General features: G+C 47.7%; 2 protein-coding genes and 1 pseudogene across 2 annotated transcripts; all 3 read left to right on the forward strand.

Annotated features, from left to right (window-relative positions):
• LOC110256924 lies at positions 800–1,748 on the forward strand (annotated as a pseudogene).
• LOC106506441 (olfactory receptor 12-like) lies at positions 12,860–13,810 on the forward strand. Its single transcript, XM_013984669.2, has one exon. It carries the CDS (start codon positions 12,860–12,862, stop codon positions 13,808–13,810), a length of 951 nt encoding a protein of 316 aa, XP_013840123.2.
• On the forward strand, positions 20,152–21,102 carry LOC100525618 (olfactory receptor 12-like). Its single transcript, XM_003133800.4, has one exon. The coding sequence runs from the start codon at positions 20,152–20,154 to the stop codon at positions 21,100–21,102; it is 951 nt and encodes a 316-aa protein (XP_003133848.4).

Genomic DNA, 24,591 nt, shown 5'->3' on the forward strand with positions numbered 1-24,591 from the left:
TGTGCGGGCTCAGGTGAGTCATGACCTTCACCGTGAAAAGGTCAGCTACGAGGCAGGGAGGCTTGGAGTGGAAGCAGACTGTGAAGAACAGGGTGGCAGTCGTGCCAAGTATACAGTGAGCCCTCATGGCTTGCTCTCAGCAGAGGCGGGGAAACACTCCTGCCTGGCCAGTCCTCGACTCACCTGATGGATAGCACGGGGCTCCAGGCTGTAGGCAGTGAGCTGAGACGGGGATCGAGGCCCACAGGAGAGACAGACAGAAAAGCCCCCACCCAGGCCTGGTGAGGGCTCTGCCCCGCTCTGCTCCCAGCCTGGCCTAGAGATGGAACATCACCCAGCCACGACCTGGTGGGCAGAAGGGGATGAGTAAATACTTCTGAAGTAAATAAAGAGTCAAATACGGGGCAGAAGGTGGAGGATTCGACCCCGGGGCAAAGAGGGGAACCTCGGCAGCATTCCCGAAGGAGGAGACAGGAGGCTGCAATGCAACGGCCACGCTTCAGACCCCCAGGCCTGCAAAGCCCCTGGTACCACACCCCAGCCCCCAGCGGGACTGTGCACAGCCGCCCACAGAGGAAGTGCTCCCAGCACACGAGTGAAGGAGTGAACCCAGGCACTGTGTTCATTGCAGGGCAGTCGGGGTCACCTGGAGGGAAGACGTGGCAGCTGGTGGCCTCCTGCTAAGTGGACAGAGATGCCCTGAGTGTCCCCCTGCTCCAAGGACATGACCTCCTGACCTTGACCTGCTCCCCCGCACTGCCTCCCTCCTGCTCTCTGCACCTGTCCCCAGCTCAGGTCGATGACGCCCCATGCAAATGGAACCCTCTCGGGGCAGCCTCTGAAGGACTTTGTGCTGGAGGGGTTTCAGGGTGGGCTGAAGACCCAGGCCCTGCTCTTTGCCCTCTTCCTGGCCCTGTACTTGGCGGCCGTCCTGGGGAACCTCACCATGATCGTGGTCATCACCCTGGACGCCCGTCTGCACTCCCCGATGTACTTCTTCCTCAAGAACCTCTCCTTCCTGGACCTGTGCTACTCATCTGTCATCTACCCCAAGGCCCTGGCCAACGTCCTGTCCTCAGCCAAGGTCATCTCCTTTGGGGGATGTGCCACCCAGTTCTTCTTCTTCTCCATGATGGGCACGACTGAGACTCTTCTCCTGGCCGTGATGGCCTACGACCGCTTCCTGGCCATCTGCAGCCCCCTGCACTATCCCATCACCATGTGCCCATCAGCCTGTGCCCGCCTGGTCCTGGGCTGCTATGGTGGAGGCTGCCTCAACTCTGGGGTGCAGGCTATCCTCACTTTCCGCCTCCCCTTCTGCAGCTCCAACCACATTGACCACTTCTTCTGCGATGTGTCCCCCTGCTCCAGCTTACTTGTACTGACACATTGTCAACAAGCTGGTCCTGTTTGGCATCTGCGGGCTCATCATCGTGGGCACCACACTCGGGGTCCTCATCTCCTATGCCTACATCACCGTGACCATCCTGAGGATGTGCTCAGGTGCAGGCAGACACAAGCTCTTCTCCACCTGTGGCTCCCACATGACGGCCGTGTCCCTCTTTTATGGGACCCTTTTTGTCATGTATGCCCAGCCGGGAGCGGTGGAGTCCATGGAGCAGGGCAAGGTGGTCTCTGTCTTCTACACCCTGGTCATCCCCGTGCTCAACCCCCTCATCTACAGTCTGCGGAACAAGGAGGTGAAGGAGGCCCTGTGGAGACTGGGCCACAAGCACACAGCCAAGTGACGGGGGCTCCTCCCCAAGTAGCAGGACTTCTCCTCCTCTCAGGCTCTTCTTCTATTCAAACCTTCCTTCCCCTTGTCCTCCTCCTTGGCCTGTGCACTTCTTCTTCCCCACTCCTCTTCCTTCATTGTCTTCTCCCTCTCTCATGTATTCTTCCATTTCCCCATGAGTTTCCATAAGGATTTTCTTGGGCTTATATACCATCCTAATCCAAATTTGGAATGGAAAAAAACATAATCATTTTTTCTTGCACCTCTCGAAAATTATTACCATTATGAAAATTTGCATTGTACACTCAGGAATTGGTAGTACCTAGCAGAAGAGCCTTAACTCTCACCTTGGATTTAATCAGAAAAACATGGCAGGTATGATATGGAATAGATATTCTGCAATACTGTGAAAAAATTACTTTTCAAAACTCCACAGATTATACCATGTCTATGTTACTTACATTTCAGATTTGGGTGAAGGTCACTGGGCAATGACAGAACTGGTCTCTTGGTCCCATACACGCTTTGCATGCTGCTGCCACATAGAAGTTCTCAGTACACATGTACGGCTTGACTGTAATTTGAGGTCACTGGTAACCCCTTATTCAATTCCACTGTAGCCCTGGCATTGCTTTAGGTATGTTTAAGTGTAGAACAAACACCTTAAATGTGAAGACCATATTGTAGTTTGAATTCTGATGCCTTGTTAAGTTTCCCAAATGTTTAAAAATTTTTAAATTGTTTTCTAAAATATTGCTTTTGTTGGAACTACTTTAAAGGTGTATTTCAGCCGTGCAATGTACATTCACCTTGTTGTGTAATAGATCTCCAGACCTGAAGTTTCACCCTTTTCTAAAATTGAACTGCACACCCTTCAACAACCCCCTCTTTCCCCTCAGCTCCACCTCCTGAGAACCAACATCTTACTAGCTGCCTCCATGAAAGTCACTACTTCAGATACCTCCGATACGTAAAACATATAGGATTTGTCCTTTTGTGTCTGGTTATAGCACTTGGCATAGTGTCCTCAGGATTCATCCATGTTACCCTCAAATGACGGTAGTTTCATCTTTTTACAAGTTGAACACAATTCCATCCAACGTATTTTCCACAGTTGGTCTATTCATCCATCGATGACTATTTGGATGGCTCCTACCTTTTGCCATTGGTGAATAATGCTGCTATGTATATGCATATGCAATTATCTCGTATAGTTGCAGCTCCAAATTTTGGGTGAATATACACACAAACCTGTGACGCCTGGATCATATAGTAAACACTTTTTAAGTTGAGGGGAACCTCCAAAGTACTTCCATAGTGTCTGTACCTAAATTGTGCATTCCCATCAACAGGACAAGAATGTTCCAACTTCTCCAACTCCTAGTAAACATAGAAACTTTTTTTAAAAATTAAAGGAGCCTTGAATCTGTAGATTGCTTTGGGTAGTATGGCCATTTTCACAATATTGATTTTTCCAATCCAGGAACATGGAATATCTTTCCATTTCTTTACATCTTCTTTGATTTCTTTGATTAAAGTTTTATAGTTCTCGGCATATAGGTCCTTTACCTCTTTGGTCAGGTGTATTCCGAGGTATTTGATTTTGTGAGGTACAATTTTAAAAGGTATCATATTTTTTTATTCCTTTTCTAATGTTTCATTGCTGGTATACAGAAATGCAACTGACTTCTGAATGTTAATCTTATATCCTGCCACTTTGCTGAAGTTATTAATCAGTTCAAGGAGTTTTGGGGTTGAGTCCTTAGGGTTTTCTAGGTATAGTATCATATCATCTGCATACAGTGACAGTTTGATCTCTTCTCTTCCTATATGGATGCCTTTGATTTCTTTTGTTTGTCTAATTGCTGTGGCTAAGACTTCCCAGACTATGTTGAAGAGCAGTGGTGAGAGTGGGCATCCCTGTCTTATTCCAGATTTGAGTGAGAAGGCTTTCAGTTTTTCCCCATTGAGGATTATATTTGCTGTGGGTTTATCATAAATGGCTTTGATTATATTCAGGAATGTTCCCTCTATACCCACTTTTGCGAGGGTCTTGACCATGAATGGATGTTGAACTTTGTCAAATGCTTTTTCTGCCTCTATTGAGATGATCATATGATTTTTGACCTTTTTTTTGTTAATGTGGTGTATGATGCTGATTGATTTGCGTATGTTGAACCATCCTTGTGAACCTGGGATGAACCCAACCTGGTCATGGTGTATAATTTTTTTGGTATGTTGTTGGATTCGGTTGGCTAAGATTTTGTTGAGAATTTTTGCATGTATATTCATCAATGATATTGGGCGATAGTTTTCTTTTTGGTGGTATCTCTGCCTGGTTTTGGAATGAGGGTGATGGTGGCTTCATAGAATGTCTTTGGGAGTATTCCTTCTTCTTCAACCTTTTGAAAGAGTTTAAGGAGGATGGGCACCAATTCCTCTTTATATGTTTGATAGAATTCACCTGTGAAGCCATCTGGTCCTGGACTTTTATTTGTAGGGAGTGATTTTATGACCTCTTCAATTTCATTTCTAGTGATCGGTCTGTTCAGTTGGTCTGTTTCTGCTTGATTCAAATTACCCATGACATTTTTCACAGAACTAGAACAAACAATCCAAACATTTATATGGAACCACAAAAGACCCAGAATCGCCAAAGCAATCCTGAGAAACAAAAACCAAGCAGGAGGCATAACTCTCCCAGACTTCAAGAAATACTACAAAGCCACAGTCATCAAAACAGTGTGGTACTGGTATCAAAACAGACAGACAGACCAATGGAACAGAATAGAGAATCCGGAAATAAACCCTGACACCTATGGTCAATTAATCTTTGACAAGGGAGGCAAGAACATAAAATGGGAAAAGGAAAGTCTATTCAGCAAGCATTGCTGGGAAACCTGGACAGCTGCATGCAAAGCAATGAAACTAGAACACACCCTCACACCATGCACAAAAATAAACTCCAAATGGCTGAAAGACTTAAATATACGACAGGACACCATCAAACTCCTAGAAGGAAACATAGGCAAAACACTCTCTGACATCAACATCATGAATATTTTCTCAGGTCAGTCTCCCAAAGCAATAGAAATTAGAGCAAAAATAAACCCATGGGACCTCATCAAACTGAAAAGCTTTTGCACAGCAAAGGAAACCAAAAGGAAAACAAAAAGACAACTTTCAGAATGGGAGAAAATAGTTTCAAATGATGCAACTGACAAGGGCTTAATCTCTAGAATATATAAGCAACTTATACAACTCAACAGCAAAAAAACCAATCAATCAATGGAAAAATGGGCAAAAGACCTGAATAGACACTTCTCCAAAGAAGATATACAGATGGCCAACAAACACATGAAAAAATGCTCAACATCGCTGACTATAAGAGAAATGCAAATCAAAACTACCATGAGATACCACCTCACACCAGTCAGAATGGCCATCATTAATAAATCCACAAATAACAAGTGCTGGAGGGGCTGTGGAGAAAAGGGAACCCTCCTGCACTATTGGTGGGAATGTCAACTGGTACAGCCACTATGGAGAACAGTTTGGAGATACCTTGGAAATCTATACATAGAACTTCCATATGACCCCGCAATCCCACGCTTGGGCATCTATCCGGACAAAGCTCTACTTAAAAGAGACACATACACCCGCATGTTCATTGCAGCACTATTCACAATAGCCAGGACATGAAAACAATCCAAATGTCCATCGACAGAGGATTGGATTCGGAAGATGTGGTATATATACACAGTGGAATACTACTCAGCCATAAAAAAGGATGACATAATGCCATTTGCAGCAACATGGATGGAACTAGAGAATCTCATCCTGAGTGAAATGAGCCAGAAAGACAAAGACAAATACCATATGATATCACATAACTGGAATCTAATATCCAGCACAATTGAACATCTCCTCAGAAAAGAAAATCATGGACTTGGAGAAAAGACTTGTGGTTGCCTGATGGGAGGGGGAGGGAGTGGGAGGGATTGGGAGCTTGGGCTTATCAGACACAACCTAGAATAGATTTACAAGGAGATCCTGCTGAATAGCATTGAGAACTATGTCTAGAAACTCATGTCGCAACAGAAGAAAGGGTGGGGGAAAAAACTGTAACTGCAATGTATACATCTAAGGATAACCTGACCCCCTTGCTGTACAGTGGGAAAATAAAAAAAAAAATTAAAAAAAAATAAAGGAGCCATCCTAATAATTGTAGAGGATTATGTCATTGGTTTTGAGTTTCATTTCACAAATGGAAATTATTCTTATGTATATATCCAAATACATATATTTGTGTCGGGAGGCATAAGGCTGCTCCAGTAAAGAAAGCAAAGCCACAGTCGGCACCTGCATGAGACTTGTCTGGTTAGCAGAGCTACAGACAAGCTGAAGAAAGAAGGATTGCAGAGCAATCCCTTGAAAGACATCGGCTCCAGGGAAATAAAAATGATATCCCCTAAAAAATATGTTAATCTATTTTTCTGTGTTTATCCTTCTTTTTCTATCTTTGATTCACAGCTTTCTTACTGCTAAAGATTTGCCCTGGGTACGTAAAACACTTGAACCAAAACAGAGTGAAGTTATTCAAACAATGTAATGGAAAAAGCCTTTGTTTTGGAGTAGCAATTTATGGCACCTATTTTGTGAGAGTATACAGGGGAAACTTATGATTTCAGTCCCTTTACTTAAAAAGAAGTTCGGGGCTGGGAAAAATGTTGTTTGGCCTATAAATTGCTATTTTCTATAATAGATATATTTTTTTTATCAAATAACAGTGTCACCTGTAACTTTCATCCCTTGTGGGGGCATTTGTTAATTTTTGGGTATAATACTCCTTTCTATTGAAATTGGTGGTTTGGAACTTATGTACATCAGCACAATAGGTTAAATGGTTAGCTTGCTGGCGCCAAATAAATCGTAGTTTTAAGAATGTCATGAGCCCAAGGCTTTCATGCATTTTGTTAACTATATACACCTTTAGTTAAAGAATGTTAGGTATCATAGTTTATTACTTATTAAAGCTTTGTTCTTAATATAGAATAGAATAGCTACTGTTGTTGACCTTTTAAGAAAAATACGGTGTGAAACTTTAAGTTTGTAATCTTGAAGGAAAATCTAAAGTTGAAAGGAACATGTTTTAACTAACCTTTTTTTTTTGTATCTCGGGTGGAGGGAACAAAAGGGCTTTAAATCAAATGTTAATGTCAAATCTTACACGAAACCTGATTGTGATAGGGTATAAAAACTGATGCTTTTCATTTAATAAATTGGGTCATCTGCAGCATGCAGCTGAGGAGTTGGCTCCAAATCTTTCCGCGCCGTTTGTAGCCCATCCTCTCCTTCGGCACTCCCTGGCTGCTGGGGCTGGACCTCGGCATATTTGGTGCAGCATAAGGAAGTTTCAGGCCCAGGGATCAAATCTGAGCCTATGCAACAGCTGTGGCAGCACTAGATCCTTAACCCACTGACTGGGCCTCAGTCAAAGCTGTACCTCAGTAGCCACCCGAGGCTCTGCAGGGACAATGGCGAGTCCTTATCCCTCTGCATCATGGACAGAACTCTGCATTTTCCCATGTCTTCGTTGGCCACATGGAGATCATATTTAGAAAAATATGTGTGTATGTTCTTGGCAAAATTTCCATTGCATTATTGGTTTTTGATTGTAGGAGATCTTTTTATACTCTGATGTCAGGTATGAGATTTGGAAATATTTTCTCCAATCTCAGAGGTTGCTTTTTCACTCTTCTGAGGTCCCATAATGCCACTGACTTTTCATTGTAATGAGGTCACTGTTGAATATTTTTCATTTGACTTCTGTGCATCTGGGGTCATATTCAGGACATCGATCCAACAAGAAGACATAACACTTCCAAAGAGGCACACAGTCCAAATAGAAGCAGCGAAACCAAAGCAAATATTAACAAATATGAAGGGATAAATGAACAATAATGCCACAATAACAGGGGACCTTAACCTCCAGCTTTCATTAATGGAAAGATCATCCAGACAGAAAATCAGTAAGGAAACCCTGCACTAAAGGATATACTGGGACAGATGGAATTCATTGATTTTCACGAATATTTTATCCGAAAACAGAAAAACACACTATTTTGTCAGGGGGATAAGGAACATTCTCCAGGAGAGATCACATACTAGGCCACTAAACAAGTCTCAATAACATCAAGAGAATCAAACTTTCATTAAGAAGTTTTTCTTGGAGTTCTCATTGTGCTACAGCAGAAATTAATCTGACTAGGAACCATGAGGATGTGGGTTAGATCCCTGGCCTCGGTCAGTGGGTTAAGCATCTGGCATTGAGGTGGCTGTGGTGTAGGCCTGGAGCTGTAGCTCTGATTTGACTCCTAGCCTGGGAACCTCCATATGCCATCAGCATGGCCCTAAAAAGCAAAAGAAAAGAAAATAGTGTGAAAGTAGAACTCAATAACAGAAAAAAAATAACCAAAAGCATTAACAAATAGACTCTACACCTGTTTCTCAATAGCTAATTGGTTCCCAAAGGGATCCAAGAGGCAATCAAAAAATAACTTGAAAGTGAAGGTGGATTGCTGACATCACCAGGGGAAAGCAAGCTGCCTCACCACCTTCCTGTGTCAGGCACAAGGGCTACTGTAGCCAATTAACACAAAGTTGGGGACTCATAACAACAGGAAATGACACTCTCAGAGGTCTGGAGCATCGATGTCCAAAATCAAGTTGTCAGCAGGTCTGCTGCCCATGAAAGCTCTAGGGGGATAAAAGGTGTATTCCTTGCTTCTTCCGGGCTTTTGGAGGCTCCTGGCAATCTGAGATTTTTTTTTTTGCTTTTGCTTTTGCTTTTCTTTTTTCTTTTTAGGGCCACACCTGTGGCATATGGAAGTTCCCAGGCTAGGGGCCAAATGAGCGCTGCAGCTGACAGCCTACACCACAGCTCACAGCAATGCCAGATCCTTAACCCACTGGGCGAGGCCAGGGATTGAACCTGCATCCTCATGGATCCTAGTCAGGTGCATTAACTGCTGAGCCATGAAGGCAACTCCCCGAGCATTTCTTTCCTGTTGCTGCATCACTCCAACCTCAGCCCAGGCTTTCCATGCCCTTCCTTCTTGTGACTTCATCTCTCTGTGCACTTTTCTCTCTTTATGGGGAACACTAGTCATTGGTTTATGGCCCACCAAATATGGGATGGACTCATCCTAACTAATTCCCTTAGGAAGACCCTGTATCCAAAGAAGGTCACCTTCAGAGTTTCTGGGTAGACACGTTTTGGAGGCAGACACTGGTCACCTTACTGCAGGGACATTCCATGTGCTCCAAAGGGAGTTATGTTCTGTGGTGGCTGAGGGTGGTGTTCCATCTGTGCCAAGGAGGTCTGTGCACTTCATATTTTGAATCAAACCTAACATAAGACCCAACATTTCCTATTTTTTTTATCAGTTACCAAGAGAAGCATACTAAAATATCAACCATGATTTGAATGTTGCATTTCATTTTCATTCTGTCAGGGTTTGGTTTTGTTTTGTCTTTTGAGGGATGCACCCGAGGCAATGGGGGTTCCCAGGCTAGGGGTCCAATCTGAGCCAGTGCTGCCAGCCTACACCACAGCCACAGCAATGTCAGATCTGAGCTGTGTCTGCAAACTACGCCAGCTCATGGATTCCCCAGATCCTTAACCCACTGAGCAAGGCCAGGGATCAAACCCACAATCTCGTGGTTCCTAGTCAGATCTGTTTCTGCTGCGCCAGGATGGGAACTCCCATTCTGTCAGGTTTTAATGTACATATTGTAATCTTAATAAGTTGTGTACACCTTTAAATTTTTCACATCATCCAGTTGAATTACATATGAAATGTCCATTCATAAGCAAAATTTTTTCTCCTGAAATCTACTCTGTCTAGTAATTATTGAGCCATACCAGCCTTGTTTTTTCCTTAGGAAGTTCATGACACAAATTTCTCCAGCATTTTGCTTTCCTACTTTCTCATTTTAATATTAAATATGAATCAACTTTATATTTTGACTTTGGATTTCTGTCCAGGATTAAAACATATTCTTTACCACATATACTTACTCAGTCTGCACTGGGGGAAGGGCCACATTAGGGCTGAGAAAGGGCTGTGCTGCTTGCCCAGGCACAGACGCTTACATGTCACTCTTTCTCACAAGCACAGGGGCAGATGACACAGAGGAGGAGGAACTGGGGGGCACTGTTGGTCACAGCTGCTGCACAGGGACTGCCTTTGCCAGGATGGGCCCTGGGTCCCTCTGAGTGGTCTTGCTTCCTCCTGTTGGACCTCAGTGCCTGCAGAGGGATTTCAGGCTCCCTGCCTCCCTTGTCTTGGCCTGAGATGTATCAGAGGGAGATTGGTCACAGGACCTCATCCTCCTGGATCCCAGGGAGTTGGGCGACCCAGTGCACGCAGAGCCACAGTCCCTCCTAATTGGCCATTTGAGGGTTTGAGTCCCAGCTGTGACAATTGGAGAGAATCTTCAAAGCAGAGTGAACCAAAGGGGCATGTCCCAGGAACGCTAGCCTGCTGATGGACAAGCCATAGAGGGGCAGGTGAGGTGATTCCACACATTTCATGCTTCCACCAAGACCCATGAGGTTCCTGCACCAAGAACCTGAAGGCCTGGCCTGACTTTTCCCCAGACCCCATTACCATCCTCTGCCTCCATCCCACACACCTTCACAGCAAAGTCAGTCAGAGCTGAGCAGAGAGTGGAAAGTTGTCTTTGATGCCACCTCATTTGCATTAGCACAGACCAGCTCGGGAGACCTGTCCACCTGGAAGCACAGGGTCCTGAGTGAGTCACACTCCTCCCACCATCCCAGGAGCAGTACAGCCATCGCTCAGCCAGATGTGGGCCACCAGTCACTGCTATGCGAATCCTGGGAGCTCGCAGTGTACCCCACACCATCCTCACCTCCCCACACCACGGGGCAGGGTCAGTGATGGTAGCAGGTCTGAACTTTCACAACAGTAGAAAGAATCAGGTGGTCTCATATAAACACGAGCTCAAATTGGGTGGTCTGAACCTTTGCACTTCAGACAGTCTCCAGGTACTGCTGGTGCTATAGAGCCTCAGACCACACCTGAGTAGCAAGAGGACACACGGAAGGACTCGGGCACAGGCATTACAAATAGAGGCTCGCCGAGAGCCTGGGATCTTTTGCTTCACCTGCGAAGGTGTTTCTCAGGCTCAACTCAAAGACAGGCTCACTGAAGCTGCCACCAAAAGCCACAGACAGACAATCTCAGAAAGACAGAGGAGTGTGTGAGTTGTGTTTTTTTCCTCACAAAGGCAAGCCAAGAGCTTGGATTCCGAGATGAAAATGTGAATCTCAACTCTGGTGCTCCCTAGGCTTTTTGAGGTCGTTGTTGTGCTGACCCAAGGCACCCGAGGTGGACAAAGTATCCTGGGAAACAGTCGCAGAATATGAAGCTGGGTATATCAGGGACGTAGGAGGCAACATAGGGAGGTTGGATGAAAAATGGCACTAGGTCACAGTGTGCGTGAGCAGGCGTTTGGGCAGAGAGGACCGGCAAGGTTGTGGCCAGAATGAATGTGAGTGTCTGTGCACAGATGGGGCTGCGGGTACAGGGCTGTGGACCAAAGTGGGTATGGCCTCCTGCAACTCCATTCTTGGCACCAGCCATGACCCTGAATTCCAAGAGGCACTCCAGGGCATCGGAGGTGGATCTGTGCCCTTTTATCTCCTGGGAGAGTTGGAATCAAGTCTCCCAGGAGAGCAACACTGGACAACTCACTCTTTCACCCACTTGCTCTTTCCTTGGAAGGTAGGAGCTCCCACAGACCACCTTGAAGGGAACTTCAAGCTGAGAGGGAATGTGCGGCTCACCGTTTCTCCACAGGCACCACGGACCAACCAGCCTCTGCCTGCACACCCCCGCTCCCGGTCAGCTCACTCCCTCAAAGACAGTCAGCTCCCTGAGGATGCAGATCTGACCCCCAGAAACATGCAATATGCTCTGAAATCAACAACGCAGCCTCGCCTCCCCAGGGGGCACGCTGGCTCAGGGTCCAGCCTACTTCCCAGCTCCTCCCTCTTTAGGCTGGGTCTCCTCTGCCCATCCCTGTGACCAGCAGACAGGGGATCCCAGGTCCCACCTGAGTGTGTGGTCAGCCCTGCTCGTGGGGGAAAAGAAGGTCTCAGCAGGGACGGGGACAAGAGGCAGCACCCAACAGGAAGACTCAGACACTGAAGGAGAAGTGACAGGTGGGGTTGGTGGCTCCCACCACAGGAAGCCCTTAACCCCAAAGGGTGTATTCAGCAACCAGGGACTTGGATGCAAGAACAGGTAAGAATGTAGCATGCCCATTCTCTGCATGTGTCACAGACTCTGTCCTGCTGATTCTCAGTCCACGGAGAAGGAATTTCCTCCCTCTGAGAATTGTTCAACATCTGGACATTGAAGAAAGAACCCCAGATTCTCGAGGATGAAGAGAGCTCTGCTGATGGTAGCCACCATGGACCAACCCCCAAGACAAAGGAGCAGAGATAGGTCTCAGGGTCTGCAGGAGTAGCAGACACAACGCCCACCTTAGCCCGGTGAGGGATGGTGCCTGATCTGCACACAGCCTGGCCTGCGGATCCTACAATCCCTGGGTTAATTCCTGATGACACGAGGTGCTTTGAGATTTCTGTAATTTAAGAGAGTTCAAATAATGTGTGGAAATTGCAAGATTACATACTCTAGTAAGTTGTAGAAAAGGCACAGCTCAGAAGCATCCCACGGGGAGGGAAAGCACGTCCTTCATGAATGACAAGGGGATGGAAGATATCCTTACACTGTAGGCTCCCAGCTCGGCAGAACCTGGAACCACCCCAGAGCAGCAGCTCAGAGTCTCCCACAGGGGGAGGGCTCCAAGCATACCTAGGAATTGGTGAATCAGAGGGAATGTTTCCCATTTCAGGTCTGTCTGAACTCTTTTGGAGTAAGACAGGGCAGCTGGTGGTCCCTTGGTTGGTGTGCAATGGACACTGAGGCGCCTACCACGCCAAAGGAAGGAAGACCTTGTGACTTTGACCTGCTCCCTCTCACTCTATCCTCACCTGCTCTCTGCACCTGTCCCCAGCTCAGGGCCATGACGCCCCATGGAAATTGGAATTTGTCAGTGGTTCCTGTGCAGGAGTTTGTGCTGGAGGGGTTTCAGGGTGGGCTGAAGACCCAGGCCCTGCTCTTTGCCCTCTTCCTGGCCCTGTACTTGGCGGCCGTCCTGGGGAACCTCACCATGATCGTGGTCATCACCCTGGACGCCCGTCTGCACTCCCCGATGTACTTCTTCCTCAAGAACCTCTCCTTCCTGGACCTGTGCTACTCATCTGTCATCTACCCCAAGGCCCTGGCCAACGTCCTGTCCTCAGCCAAGGTCATCTCCTTTGGGGGCTGTGCCACCCAGTTCTTCCTCATCTCTCTGATGATCACCACTGAGGGATTCCTCTTGGCTGTGATGGCCTACGATCGCTTCCTGGCCATCTGCAGCCCCCTGCACTATCCCATTACCATGTGCCCATCAGCCTGTGCCCGCCTGGTGCTGGGCTGCTACGGTGGAGGCTGCTTCAATGCCATCCTGCAGACCAGCTTCACATTCAGCCTCCCCTTCTGCAGCTCCAACCACATCGACCACTTCTTCTGCGATGTGCCCCCACTGCCCCTGCTCGCCTGTGCTGACACAGCCATCAATGAGCTGGTCTTGTTTGGCATCTGCGGGCTCATCATCGTGGGCACCACACTCGGGGTCCTCATCTCCTATGCCTACATCACCGTGACCATCCTGAGGATGCGCTCGGGAGCAGGCAGACACAAGCTCTTCTCCACCTGTGGCTCCCACATGACGGCCGTGTCCCTCTTTTATGGGACCCTATTTGTCATGTATGCCCAGCCAGGTGGTGTGGAGTCCATGGAGCAGGGCAAGGTGGTCTCTGTCTTCTACACCCTGGTCATCCCTGTGCTCAACCCCCTCATCTACAGTCTGCGAAACAAGGAGGTGAAGGAGGCCCTGCGGAGCCTGGGCCACAAGCACACAGCCCCTTGATTGATGGTGACCTGGGAGACAGAGCACCCTGGGGGCAAGGACAAAGGGGCCATGGAGACAGTGTCATGCATTTGCTTTGAGGAATTCCTTCCCCTTCCTCCAGTTCATTACTTCATCCAACGTTTCATTTTACTTTCCTGGAAGCGCATCTTGGACCATGCATGCAGACTGAGATGCACAGGTGAAAAAGGCATCTTTGCCACAAAGATTCTAATGGTCCTTGAAGGAACATGACCCTAAAGGAGATATTTGTGTAATACAGTGTGCAAAGACATGAACAGAGGGTCTCTGAACCAGGGGACAGGTCCCAGTTCAACACCTTCAGTGAAGGTCTGTGGGCCAGACAAATGCTCTGGCCTTTTCCCTTCACTTCATGGCTGAATCTCAGGTAAACCTGTGCTCAGCAATCTCCCCTGGACCACCCAGAAGGGGGATTTAGGATGCTCAGCCCTGCCCTTCCTTGGGGATACCCTGGGGTCAGCATAGCCTCTTAGGGGAGGGGGGAGGACGGTGCTTCCCCTCCGTTTGGCATCTGGATGTTCCCCTCCCCCTCCCCTTCTGGTCACTAATCCTACCACCTCCAACAGGAAGCACAGTGACCTGTGCTCCTGCTTCAGGGGCTCCCGGTCACCCTGCCCCTGGTTTCTCCCCTGAGATGGCACCTCAGAGTCCCAGGGAGTCCACTTAAATGCCTGATATCCAGCGTTCCCCTGGCCCCGTCCACCCAGCCTGGCAGGAGACAATATCCTCACTACGTGTCACCCTGACAAGTGAAGCCTTGACACAGCAGACATCTCTGAATGAGGATGAGTTCCTGGTGGCTGCAGCAGACCGCATGGATGGAAAGGGAGGTGCACTGTCGTGGTAGAGCGCACGGCTCCCTGGCCTCTGTCCCACACTCCCTGGAGCCTGGACCCCCTGTCCTGACCTGCCCACTCGGAGCTCCAGCCTCATGCTCAGGGGACCCCACACAGAGCCTGGGCTCACAGCCCGCTGGCCTCCTTACCTTGACTCTCTGTAGTGGAGTCATTCACGCCCATGGTCACCAGAAGGTTGTGCTCGGGACATGGGGGTGATCTGCTTGCTCCTGGGCCAGTAGGGACCTGCCCTGCTTCTGCCATCCCAGCTCTCACGGAACCTCTCTCCCTGCTCAGGCAAACTCAAGGTCTGCTGCTCACAATTCCTCACCTAAAGCATTCTCGAAGTCTCTCACGGAACTTTGTCACCACCGCCTCATCTTTGCACCTCCCAAATGACACCTCCCCCTTCCACAGGTACTGCAGTCACCTGCTACCAAATTCCCTCTTGCAGAGTCCCCCAGATTTTCTGCTACACAAACGACAGACCTGTCTCTCCCTCCTGCCTTTCTTTCCTGTCATTCCATGGAGTTTTAGAGACATGTTCTGTCATCTAATCGATCCAGATTTGGAGAGGGAAGAGTAGACATTCCCTCCACATGTGCATGTGTCTTGATTCTGATGGATTTTGCATTCCCAACAGGAAGACACCCCTAAGGGTCCACGGTAACAGAGCGTTTCTCCTGAATTAAGGGTAAGTAAGACTGGGCCTTAGATGCAAATGCTCAGCAGTCTGAAGAAGAAGGAAAAAAGGAATAAAAGTTACAGAGTGCTGTGGCCTCTAAATTACCCACACTTCAGACTGTAGCGACGACAGCGGTACCGTGTTAAGTGGGAGGGTTTCGCTATCTTGATCCCCTACGGGCTTTGCAGACGGCCCCTCAGGAGGTTCTCAGCCAAAATCTACCACAACTGCAACTGAGTTCATTGTTAACCAGGCATTCCACCCCAAAATGTACCTGGCATAGCACTATACTTAGGTTAAAGAGGTTATGTCAAGGTAAACGCCTTAAAATTCAAGGAATACATTTGATTCTAAGTCTATACACACTTTTTAAAATTTTTAAACTTTATCTTGCTTATACATAAATATAAAATTATACACATAAATAAAAGATAAAAAGTAATAAAATAAAATAAAATAAAAAGGAAGTAACATAAACGTCTCTCTAGAGAAGATTCCACAAGTAAACTGGGGCTTGTCTTCATGTTTAAAACTATTGAAATGGCATGAATGATCGAGACCATGGAAGGACCGGGAAGGGAGGTCAGCAATCTGCACAGCACATTGTGAATCAGGGCTGGAGAGCTGGCACCACCCCTGAGCCAGGAGAGTCTAAGTGCCCACTGACCTTGCCAGGTGAAAGCTCACTGCCTCAGCACCCTCCAGCGTGAGTTACTAGGGCCACCAGAACTAATCAACACAAGGCTGGTGACTCAGAGCAGCGGGAATTTACACTCTCACACGTCTCGAGTACAGACGTCCAAAATCCGGTGGTCAGCAGGGCCAGCTGCCCGTGACAGCTCTGGGAGAACCTTCTTCCCTGCCTCTTCCTGGCTTCTGGAGGCTCCTGCTGTCCTTGGCCTTCTGTTCCCTCTTACTCCATCCCTGCAATCTCTGCCCAGTCTCCCCAGGATCTTCCTCCTTGTGTCTTTGAGTGTCCGTGTCTCTGAGGCCTCTCCTCTTCTCATCAGGACACCAGCCATGGGACTTAGGGTCCACCCCGCCCAGCAAGACGGCATCCTGACTAGTTCGCTTAGGAAGACCCTATTTCCAAAGAAGGTCACATCCTGAGCTTCTGGGTAGACGTGTCTTGGAGGGAGACACTGGTCACCTCAGTACCGTGATGTCCCATGTGCTCCAAGGGGACTGTGGCTCTGTGGCTGCCGAGAGCAGTGTGCCATCTGTGCCAAGGGGGTCCCTGTGGGGGATACTTTAAGTCTGTCTCACATATGACTCTAACGTGTCTCTGCGTGGTTTATCAGCTGCGGAGAGACGGATGTCAATTACCAACCAGGATTTGGATGTATGCATTTGTGTGTAATTCTACCAGGTTTTACTTTACACATTTAAAGTTTCTATCAGTTGGATACAAATGTTAGAGTTGCCCATGATCCAGCTGAATTGAAGAGTTTCATTTTAAAATGTCCCATTACGAATAAAGGTTTTCTCCTGAACGTTACTCTGTCTTATTGAGTGATGCCTGCCTTCTTTTTCTTGGCATGTTTGCAATACAGCCTTTACAATTTTTCTTTACATACCCTCTATATTTTTGAATTAAACATATATCAGAGAGTTCCCGTCGTGGCTCAGCGGTTAACGAATCTGACTAGGAACCATGAGGTTGCAGGTTCGATCCCTGGCCTTGCTCAGTGGGTTAAGGATCTGGCATTGCCGTGAGCTGTGGTGTGGGCTGCAGACGATCTGGAGTAGACTGGCGGCTATGGCGCTACTTCGACCCCTAGCCTGGGAACCTCCATATGCTGTTGGATTGGCCCTAGAAATGACAAAACAAACAAACAAACATATATCAGCTTTGTACTTTGGCTTCTGATTTCTATCTCAGATTAAACTCTTTTTAAAATAGACACATTACTCTATCTGGATTGAATGCAGGACTCCTTGAAGCACAGAAACATTTCCAGGTGCCCCCAGTGAAATATTTCATGCATTTCACCTCACTTTACGCCATCCTGCACACGTGGGGAGGAGAAGCAAGGCCTGTGGACCCGGAGGTCACACCTGCTGCCTGGGGAGCCCTTTCCAGGAAGCAGCTCTGGGTCCCTCTACATTGCCGGTGTTTGTCTCCTCTTGGTTCCCCCAGGCTCCCTGATGGACTTTCGGCTTCATGGCTCCCTGTCTTGGGTTGGGAGACGGGTCAGGGGAAGACCGGCCACAGCATAGCAGCTTCCTGGGACCCAGAGAGTTGGGAGTCCCAGTGTACTCGGAAGCCCAAGTGCCCTAATTGGCCATTTGTGACCTTGGCTCCCAGCTGTGCCAGGTGAAAAGCACCTTCCCTAGCAGAGTGGCCCCGTGGTGCAGGCACTCGAGCTGCCTCACAGATAATGGGACGGGACTTGGAGGGCAGCTGAGCTGACCTCATGCTCTCCATTGCTTGCCCCACAACCCAAGAGCTCCCTGCATCAAACACCTGGCCAGACTCTCACTGGAATCCCTGGTGCCCTCTTTCTCCCCATTCTCACTCTCACCTCATGCACAGGGGGCCAGACGGGAAAGAGGCAGGGGTCCTTGGTGCCCACCGATTTTCAGGAGCTTAGGAGGCTCTGGGAAACCAGGTCCTGGCTGTGTGACCCAGATGAGGGAGGACCCTCACCTGAAAAAGGTAAGGTCAAGGTAGCCACCCATCAGGGCTGCCAGGAGTTGAAGGAGACCGGTACGTGAGGGAGGCAGCGGGGTTCTGTCTGCAGGGTGCACTCAGTGCTTGTGCTCAGCACCCGGAATTATGTCCACTGTCTTGCCTTGGTAACCCTGACCTCAGCTTCAAGGTGGTTGAAAGCAGTGCCTCTTCAAATTAACCAGTAGATGAGTCCTCTGGGCAACTTGTTTAACAGCAAGTTTGTTTTTTTTTCTTTTGAGGGCTGCACCTGTGGCATATGGAATTTCCGAGGCTAGGGGCTGAATTGGAGCCACAGCAGCAGCCACATCAGCGTGGGATCTGAGCCATGTCTACGACCTGCACCACAACTCACGGTAATGCCAGATCCTTAACCCACTGAGCGAGGCCAGGGATCTAACTGGCATCTTCAGGGATACTAGTCGGGTTGACCACCTGCTAAGCCACATCTGGAACTTCCAATAGCAAGTTCTGAGAGCGAAGGTGGGGTGGGGTTAGAGCTTCTGCATTTCTAACCAGCCGCACTGTAACCACGTGGTGAAGCTCCTGGTTCCTGGGCCTCACTGTCAGGAAGGAGGATTAGCAATGAGCGTTAGAACAGGGGAAGTTCCACTGCAGAGGGTCACCACTGCCCAGCTGGCATCCATCCCCTTGAGCCCATTCCTTAGGATTGGATCAAAGGCCTGTGCATGTCATCGACGGCCGGGGATGCCTGGTAATCTCAGCAGGCTGGAGATCCCTGCTTGTTGGTTGTTGAGAAAGGAAAAAAAGAACATGGCTTCGTGGATGGAAATATCTATTTATGCTCAGCTTTTATCACAAGGAGAACCTATGCAGGTGCTCTTTTATCAAGTTAAGGGATTTCCAGGAGAGATGGTTAGGTAATACAAACTCAAAACCTCAGTTCACCACAGAAAAATCTTCCTAGGCTGTGGGGGTGATCAGCGGGGCCACGCTGCCCCCACTGCGGGTGAATGAGCCCTGGGGCAGCTGGGATCCACTGGGGTGCTACTAGGGGGATACAGAGAAGACCCCGTTCACCGCTCCATCCATGCTCCAGTCAGCACAGCCCCTTCAAAACCACCCTGGTTTATAACCGACTTTTATCCGAGGCAGAGCCGTGCTCTGACCTTCTGAATGGTCTCTGCTGTGACAAAGGCAGGGAGCAGAAAAGGCTAAGAGAATTCCAGAAGGAACAAGACCGAACCCCAGATCTCTCTACTTTCAAATGGAAAAGGAGCATCCTGCCCAAAGGATGCAGCCCTGGAGGGAGGTGCAGTGTTTGGGGGGCAGGTCGCCAGTGACAACAATGGAGAGGACACTCCCATCTCCGGAAAGTGTCACAGCCCCTATCGTACTGCTCTTCAGACCGGGGAAGAGGGCTCTTCCCATCCCATGATTTGGCAAAAGAGGCTGATCATTGGCAGGAAGCCCCTGAGAACCTCCAAGCTGCAGAGATCTCTGCTGACAGAAAGCCACTGTGGCCCAAGTGCAGGGGCAGAGATGCTGAGAGAGGGCTCGGGGTCTGCAGGGGACACAGGTAGCAAAAACCCACGTGTGCTCATGAGGGCTTCCCTTGGCTCTCCTTGCAGACCGGGCTGCAGATGGAGGCATCATTAGGTCGAGTCCTGGGGAGCAGGAGGTGCTCAACTAACATTTCTGAGATTGATGAATGAGTTAATAAGGCAGAGAAAGGGCAGGATTAGATACCTAGGCAAAGAGTGGACACAGCACAATTCAGCAGCACCCTCGAGGGGCAGGAGATCACTTCTCTCAAAGGACACAGGTGGATTCAACACCATTTAACGCCGGAGGCTCTCAGCTCCGCAACCCTCCTCCACCCTAAGAGTGTGGGTGTTTCCCATTTGAAAACTCTAAGCTAAGCTCAGAGTCTGCCACTGAGTGCTATCTGCATATTTATGAAGTAGTGAATCCAGGCAATGTTTTCCATTTCAGGCCAGTCTGAGCGCATCTGGAAGGAGGATTCGGCAGCTGGTGGTGTCTTGGTCAGGGTGCAATGAGATGCTCAAATGTCTCCCTGCTCCAAGGGAAGGATGACCTGTGAGCTTGACCTGCTCCCTCGCACTGCCTCCCACCTGCTCTCTGCACCTGTCTCCAGCTCAGGGCCATGACACCCCGTGCAAATGGAACCCTCTCGGGGAAGTCTCTGCAGGAGTTTGTGCTGGAGGGGTTTCAGGGTGGGCTGCAGACCCAGGCCCTGCTCTTTGCCCTCTTCTTGGCCCTGTACTTGGCGGCCGGCCTGGGGAACCTCACCATGATCGTGGTCATCACCCTGGACGCCCGTCTGCACTCCCCGATGTACTTCTTCCTCAAGAACCTCTCCTTCCTGGACCTGTGCTACTCATCTGTCATCTACCCCAAGGCCCTGGCCAACGTCCTGTCCTCAGCCAAGGTCATCTCCTTTGGGGGCTGTGTCACTCAGCTGTTCTTTTTCTCCATGCTGGTCACCACTGAGGGATTCCTCTTGGCTGTGATGGCCTACGACCGCTTCCTGGCCATCTGCAGCCCCCTGCACTATCCCATTACCATGTGCCCATCAGCCTGTGCCCACCTGGTGCTGGGATGCTACGGTGGAGGCTGCCTCAATGCCATCCTGCAGAGCAGCTTCACATTCAGCCTCCCCTTCTGCAGCTCCAACCACATCGACCACTTCTTCTGCGATGTGCCCCCGCTGCTCCTGCTTGCCTGTGCTGACACAGCCATCAATGAGCTGGTCTTGTTTGGCATCTGCGGGCTCATCATCGTGGGCACCACACTCGGGGTCCTCATCTCCTATGCCTACATCACCGTGACCATCCTGAGGCTGCGCTCAGGAGCAGGCAGACACAAGCTCTTCTCCACCTGTGGCTCCCACATGACGGCCGTGTCCCTCTTTTATGGGACCGTCTTTGTCATGTATGCCCAGCCGGGAGCGGTGGAGTCCATGGAGCAGGGCAAGGTGGTCTCTGTCTTCTACACCCTGGTCATCCCCGTGCTCAACCCCCTGATCTACAGTCTGCGGAACAAGGAGGTGAAGGAGGCTCTGTGGAGACTGGGCTACAAGCACACCGCCAAGTGATGGGGGCTCCTCCCCAAGTAGCAGGACTTCTCCTCCTCTCAGGCTCTTATCTTCTCCTATCTCAAACCTTCTTTCCCCTTGTCCTCCTCCTTGTGCCCTTCCTCTCCCCCCTCCTCTTCCTTCATTGTCTTCTCCCTCTCTCATTTATTCTTCCATTTCTCCATGAGTTTCCATAAGGATTTTCTTGGGCTTATATACCATCCTAATCCAAATTTGGAATGGAAAAAACCATAATCATTTTTTCTTGCACCTCTCGAAAATTATTACCATTATGAAAATTTGCATTGTACACTCAGGAATTGGTAGTACGTAGCAGAAGAGCCTTAACTCTCACCTTGGATTTAATCAGAAAAACATGGCAGGTATGATATGGAATAGATATTCTGCAATACTACGAAAAAATGACTTTTCAAAACTCCACAGATTATACCATGTCTATGTTACTTACATTTCAGATTTGGGTGAAGGTCACTGGGCAATGATAGAACTGGTCTCTTGGTCCCATACACGCTTTGCATGCTGCTGCCACATAGAAGTTCTCAGTATACATGTACTGCTTGAATGTAATTTGAGGTCACTGGTAACCACTTACTCAATTCCAGTGTAGCCCTGGCATTGCTTTAGGTATGTTTAAGTGTAGAACAAACAGCTTAAATGTGAAGACCATATTGTAGTTTGAATTCTGATGCCTTGCTAAATTTTCCAAATGCTTAAAAATTTTAAATTGTTTTCTAAAATATTGCTTTTGTTGGAACTACTTTAAAGGTGTATTTCAGCCGTGCAATGTACATTCACCTTGTTGTGTAATAGATCTCCAGACCTGAAGTTTCACCCTTTTCTAAAATTGAACTGCACACCCTTCAACAACCCCCTCTTTCCCCTCAGCTCCACCTCCTGAGAACCAACATCTTACTAGCTGCCTCCATGAAAGTCACTACTTCAGATACCTCCGATATGTAAAACATATAGGATTTGTCCTTTTGTGTCTGGTTATAGCACTTGGCATAGTGTCCTCAGGATTCATCCATGTTACCCTCAAATGACGGTAGTTTCATCTTTTTACAAGTTGAACACAATTCCATCCAACGTATTTTCCACAGTTGGTCTATTCATCCATCGATGACTATTTGGATGGCTCCTACCTTTTGCCATTGGTGAATAATGCTGCTATGTATATGCATATGCAATTATCTCGTATAGTTGCAGCTCCAAATTTTGGGTGAATATACACACAAACCTGTGACGCCTGGATCGTATAGTAAACACTTTTTAAGTTGAGGGGAACCTCCAAAGTACTTCCATAGTGTCTGTACCTAAATTGTGCATTCCCATCAACAGGACAAGAATGTTCCAACTTCTCCAACTCCTAGTAGACATAGGAACTTTTTTTAAAAAATAAAGGAGCCATCCTAATAATTGTAGAGGATTATGTCATTGGTTTTGAGTTTCATTTCACAAATGGAAATTATTCTTATGTATATATCCGAATACATATATTTGGTGCAGCATAAGGAAGTTTCAGGCCCTGGGATCAAATCTGAGCCTATGCAACAGCTGTGGCAGCACTAGATCCTTAACCCACTGACTGGGCCTCAGTCAAAGCTGTACCTCAGTAGCCACCCGAGGCTCTGCAGGGGCAATGGCAAGTCCTTATCCCTCTGCATCATGGACAGAACTCTGCATTTTCCCATGTCTTCGTTGGCCACATGGAGATCATATTTAGAAAAATATGTATGTATGTTCTTGGCAAAATTTCCATTGCATTATTGGTTTTTGATTGTAGGAGATCTTTTTATACTCTGATGTCAGGTATGAGATTTGGAAATATTTTCTCCAATCTCAGAGGTTGCTTTTTCACTCTTCTGAGGTCCCATAATGCCACTGACTTTTCATTGTAATGAGGTCACTGTTGAATATTTTTCATTTGACTTCTGTGCATCTGGGGTCATATTCAGGACATCGATCCAACAAGAAGACATAACACTTCCAAAGAGGCACACAGTCCAAATAGAAGCAGCGAAACCAAAGCAAATATTAACAAATATGAAGGGATAAATGAACAATAATACAATAATAACAGGGGACCTTAACCTCCAGCTTTCATTAATGGAAAGATCATCCAGACAGAAAATCAGTAAGGAAACCCTGCACTAAAGGATATACTGGGACAGATGGAATTCATTGATTTTCACGAACATTTTATCCAAAAACAGAAAAACACACTATTTTGTCAGGTGCATAAGGAACATTCTCCAGGAGAGATCACCTACTAGGCCACTAAACAAGAGAATCAAACTTTCATTAAGAAGTTTTTCTTGGAGTTCTCATTGTGCTACAGCAGAAATGAATCTGACTAGGAACCATGAGGATGTGGGTTTGATCCCTGGCCTTGTTCAGTGGGTTAAGGATCTGGCACTGCTGCGGCTCTGGTGCACACTGAAATCTACAGCTCTCATTGGACCCCTAGCCTGGGAAACACCAAATGTCACGGGTGCAGCCCTAAAAAGACCAAAAGAATTTTTTTTTTTAGTGATTCCTTGTTAAGTTTTACAAAAGATTCTTTCTTTCCTTCCTTCCTTCCTTCCTTCCTTCCTTCCTTCCTTCCTTCCTTCCTTCCTTCCTTCCTTCCTTCCTTCCTTCTTTCCTTCTTTCTTTCCTTCGTTCTTTCGTTCTTTTGTTCTTTCCTTTCCTTCTGTCTCTTTACAATCACACCTGTGCCATATGAAGGTCCTAACATAAGACCTAATACTTCCATTAATTTTATCAGCTACTGATAAAAGCATGGTAAAATATCAACCATGATTTGGATGTTTGCATTTCATTTTCATTCTATCAACTTTGATGTAGGATCGTTATAAGTTGATATTTAGGATCTTTATAAGTTGTGTACATCTTTCAATTTTTCACAGCATCCAGTTGAATTAAACATTTTCGTTATGAAATGTCCATTCATGAGCCAACTTTTTCTCCTGAAATCTATTTCATCTAATGATTATCGAGCCACAACAGCCTTAGTTTTCTTAGGTACTTCTTGGCTCAAATTTCTCCAGCTTTTGGATTTCATGCATCCTCTACCTTCAACATAAAGCAGCTTTATAATTTGATTTTGGATTTCTGTCCAGGATTAAAATATTTTCTTTACCACATATATTTACTCAGTCTGCATTGGGGGAAGGGCCACACTAGGGCTGAGAAAGGGCTGTGCTGCTTCCCCAGACACAGACGCTTACATGTCACTGTTTCTCACAAGCACAGGGGCAGATGACACAGAGGAGGAGGAACTGGGGGCCAATGTTGGATACAGCTGCTGCACAGGGAATGCCTTTGCCAGGATGGGCCCTGGGTCCCTCTGAGTGGTCTTGCTTCTCTCCTGTTGGACCTCAGTGCTTGCAGAGGGATTTCAGGCTCCCTGCCCCCCTTGTCTTGGGCTGAAATGTGTTGGATGAAGATTGGTCACAGGACCTCATTTTCATGGGACCCAGGGAGTTG

Source organism: Sus scrofa, chromosome 15, assembly GCF_000003025.6.
Source record: "Sus scrofa isolate TJ Tabasco breed Duroc chromosome 15, Sscrofa11.1, whole genome shotgun sequence".
NCBI classification, from domain to species: Eukaryota; Metazoa; Chordata; class Mammalia; order Artiodactyla; family Suidae; genus Sus; species Sus scrofa.

Coding starts and splice junctions, on each gene's coding strand:
- LOC106506441 (XM_013984669.2), top strand. CDS start 12,860: ATGACGCCCCATGGAAATTGGAATTTGTCAGTGGTTCCTGTGCAGGAG.
- LOC100525618 (XM_003133800.4), top strand. CDS start 20,152: ATGACACCCCGTGCAAATGGAACCCTCTCGGGGAAGTCTCTGCAGGAG.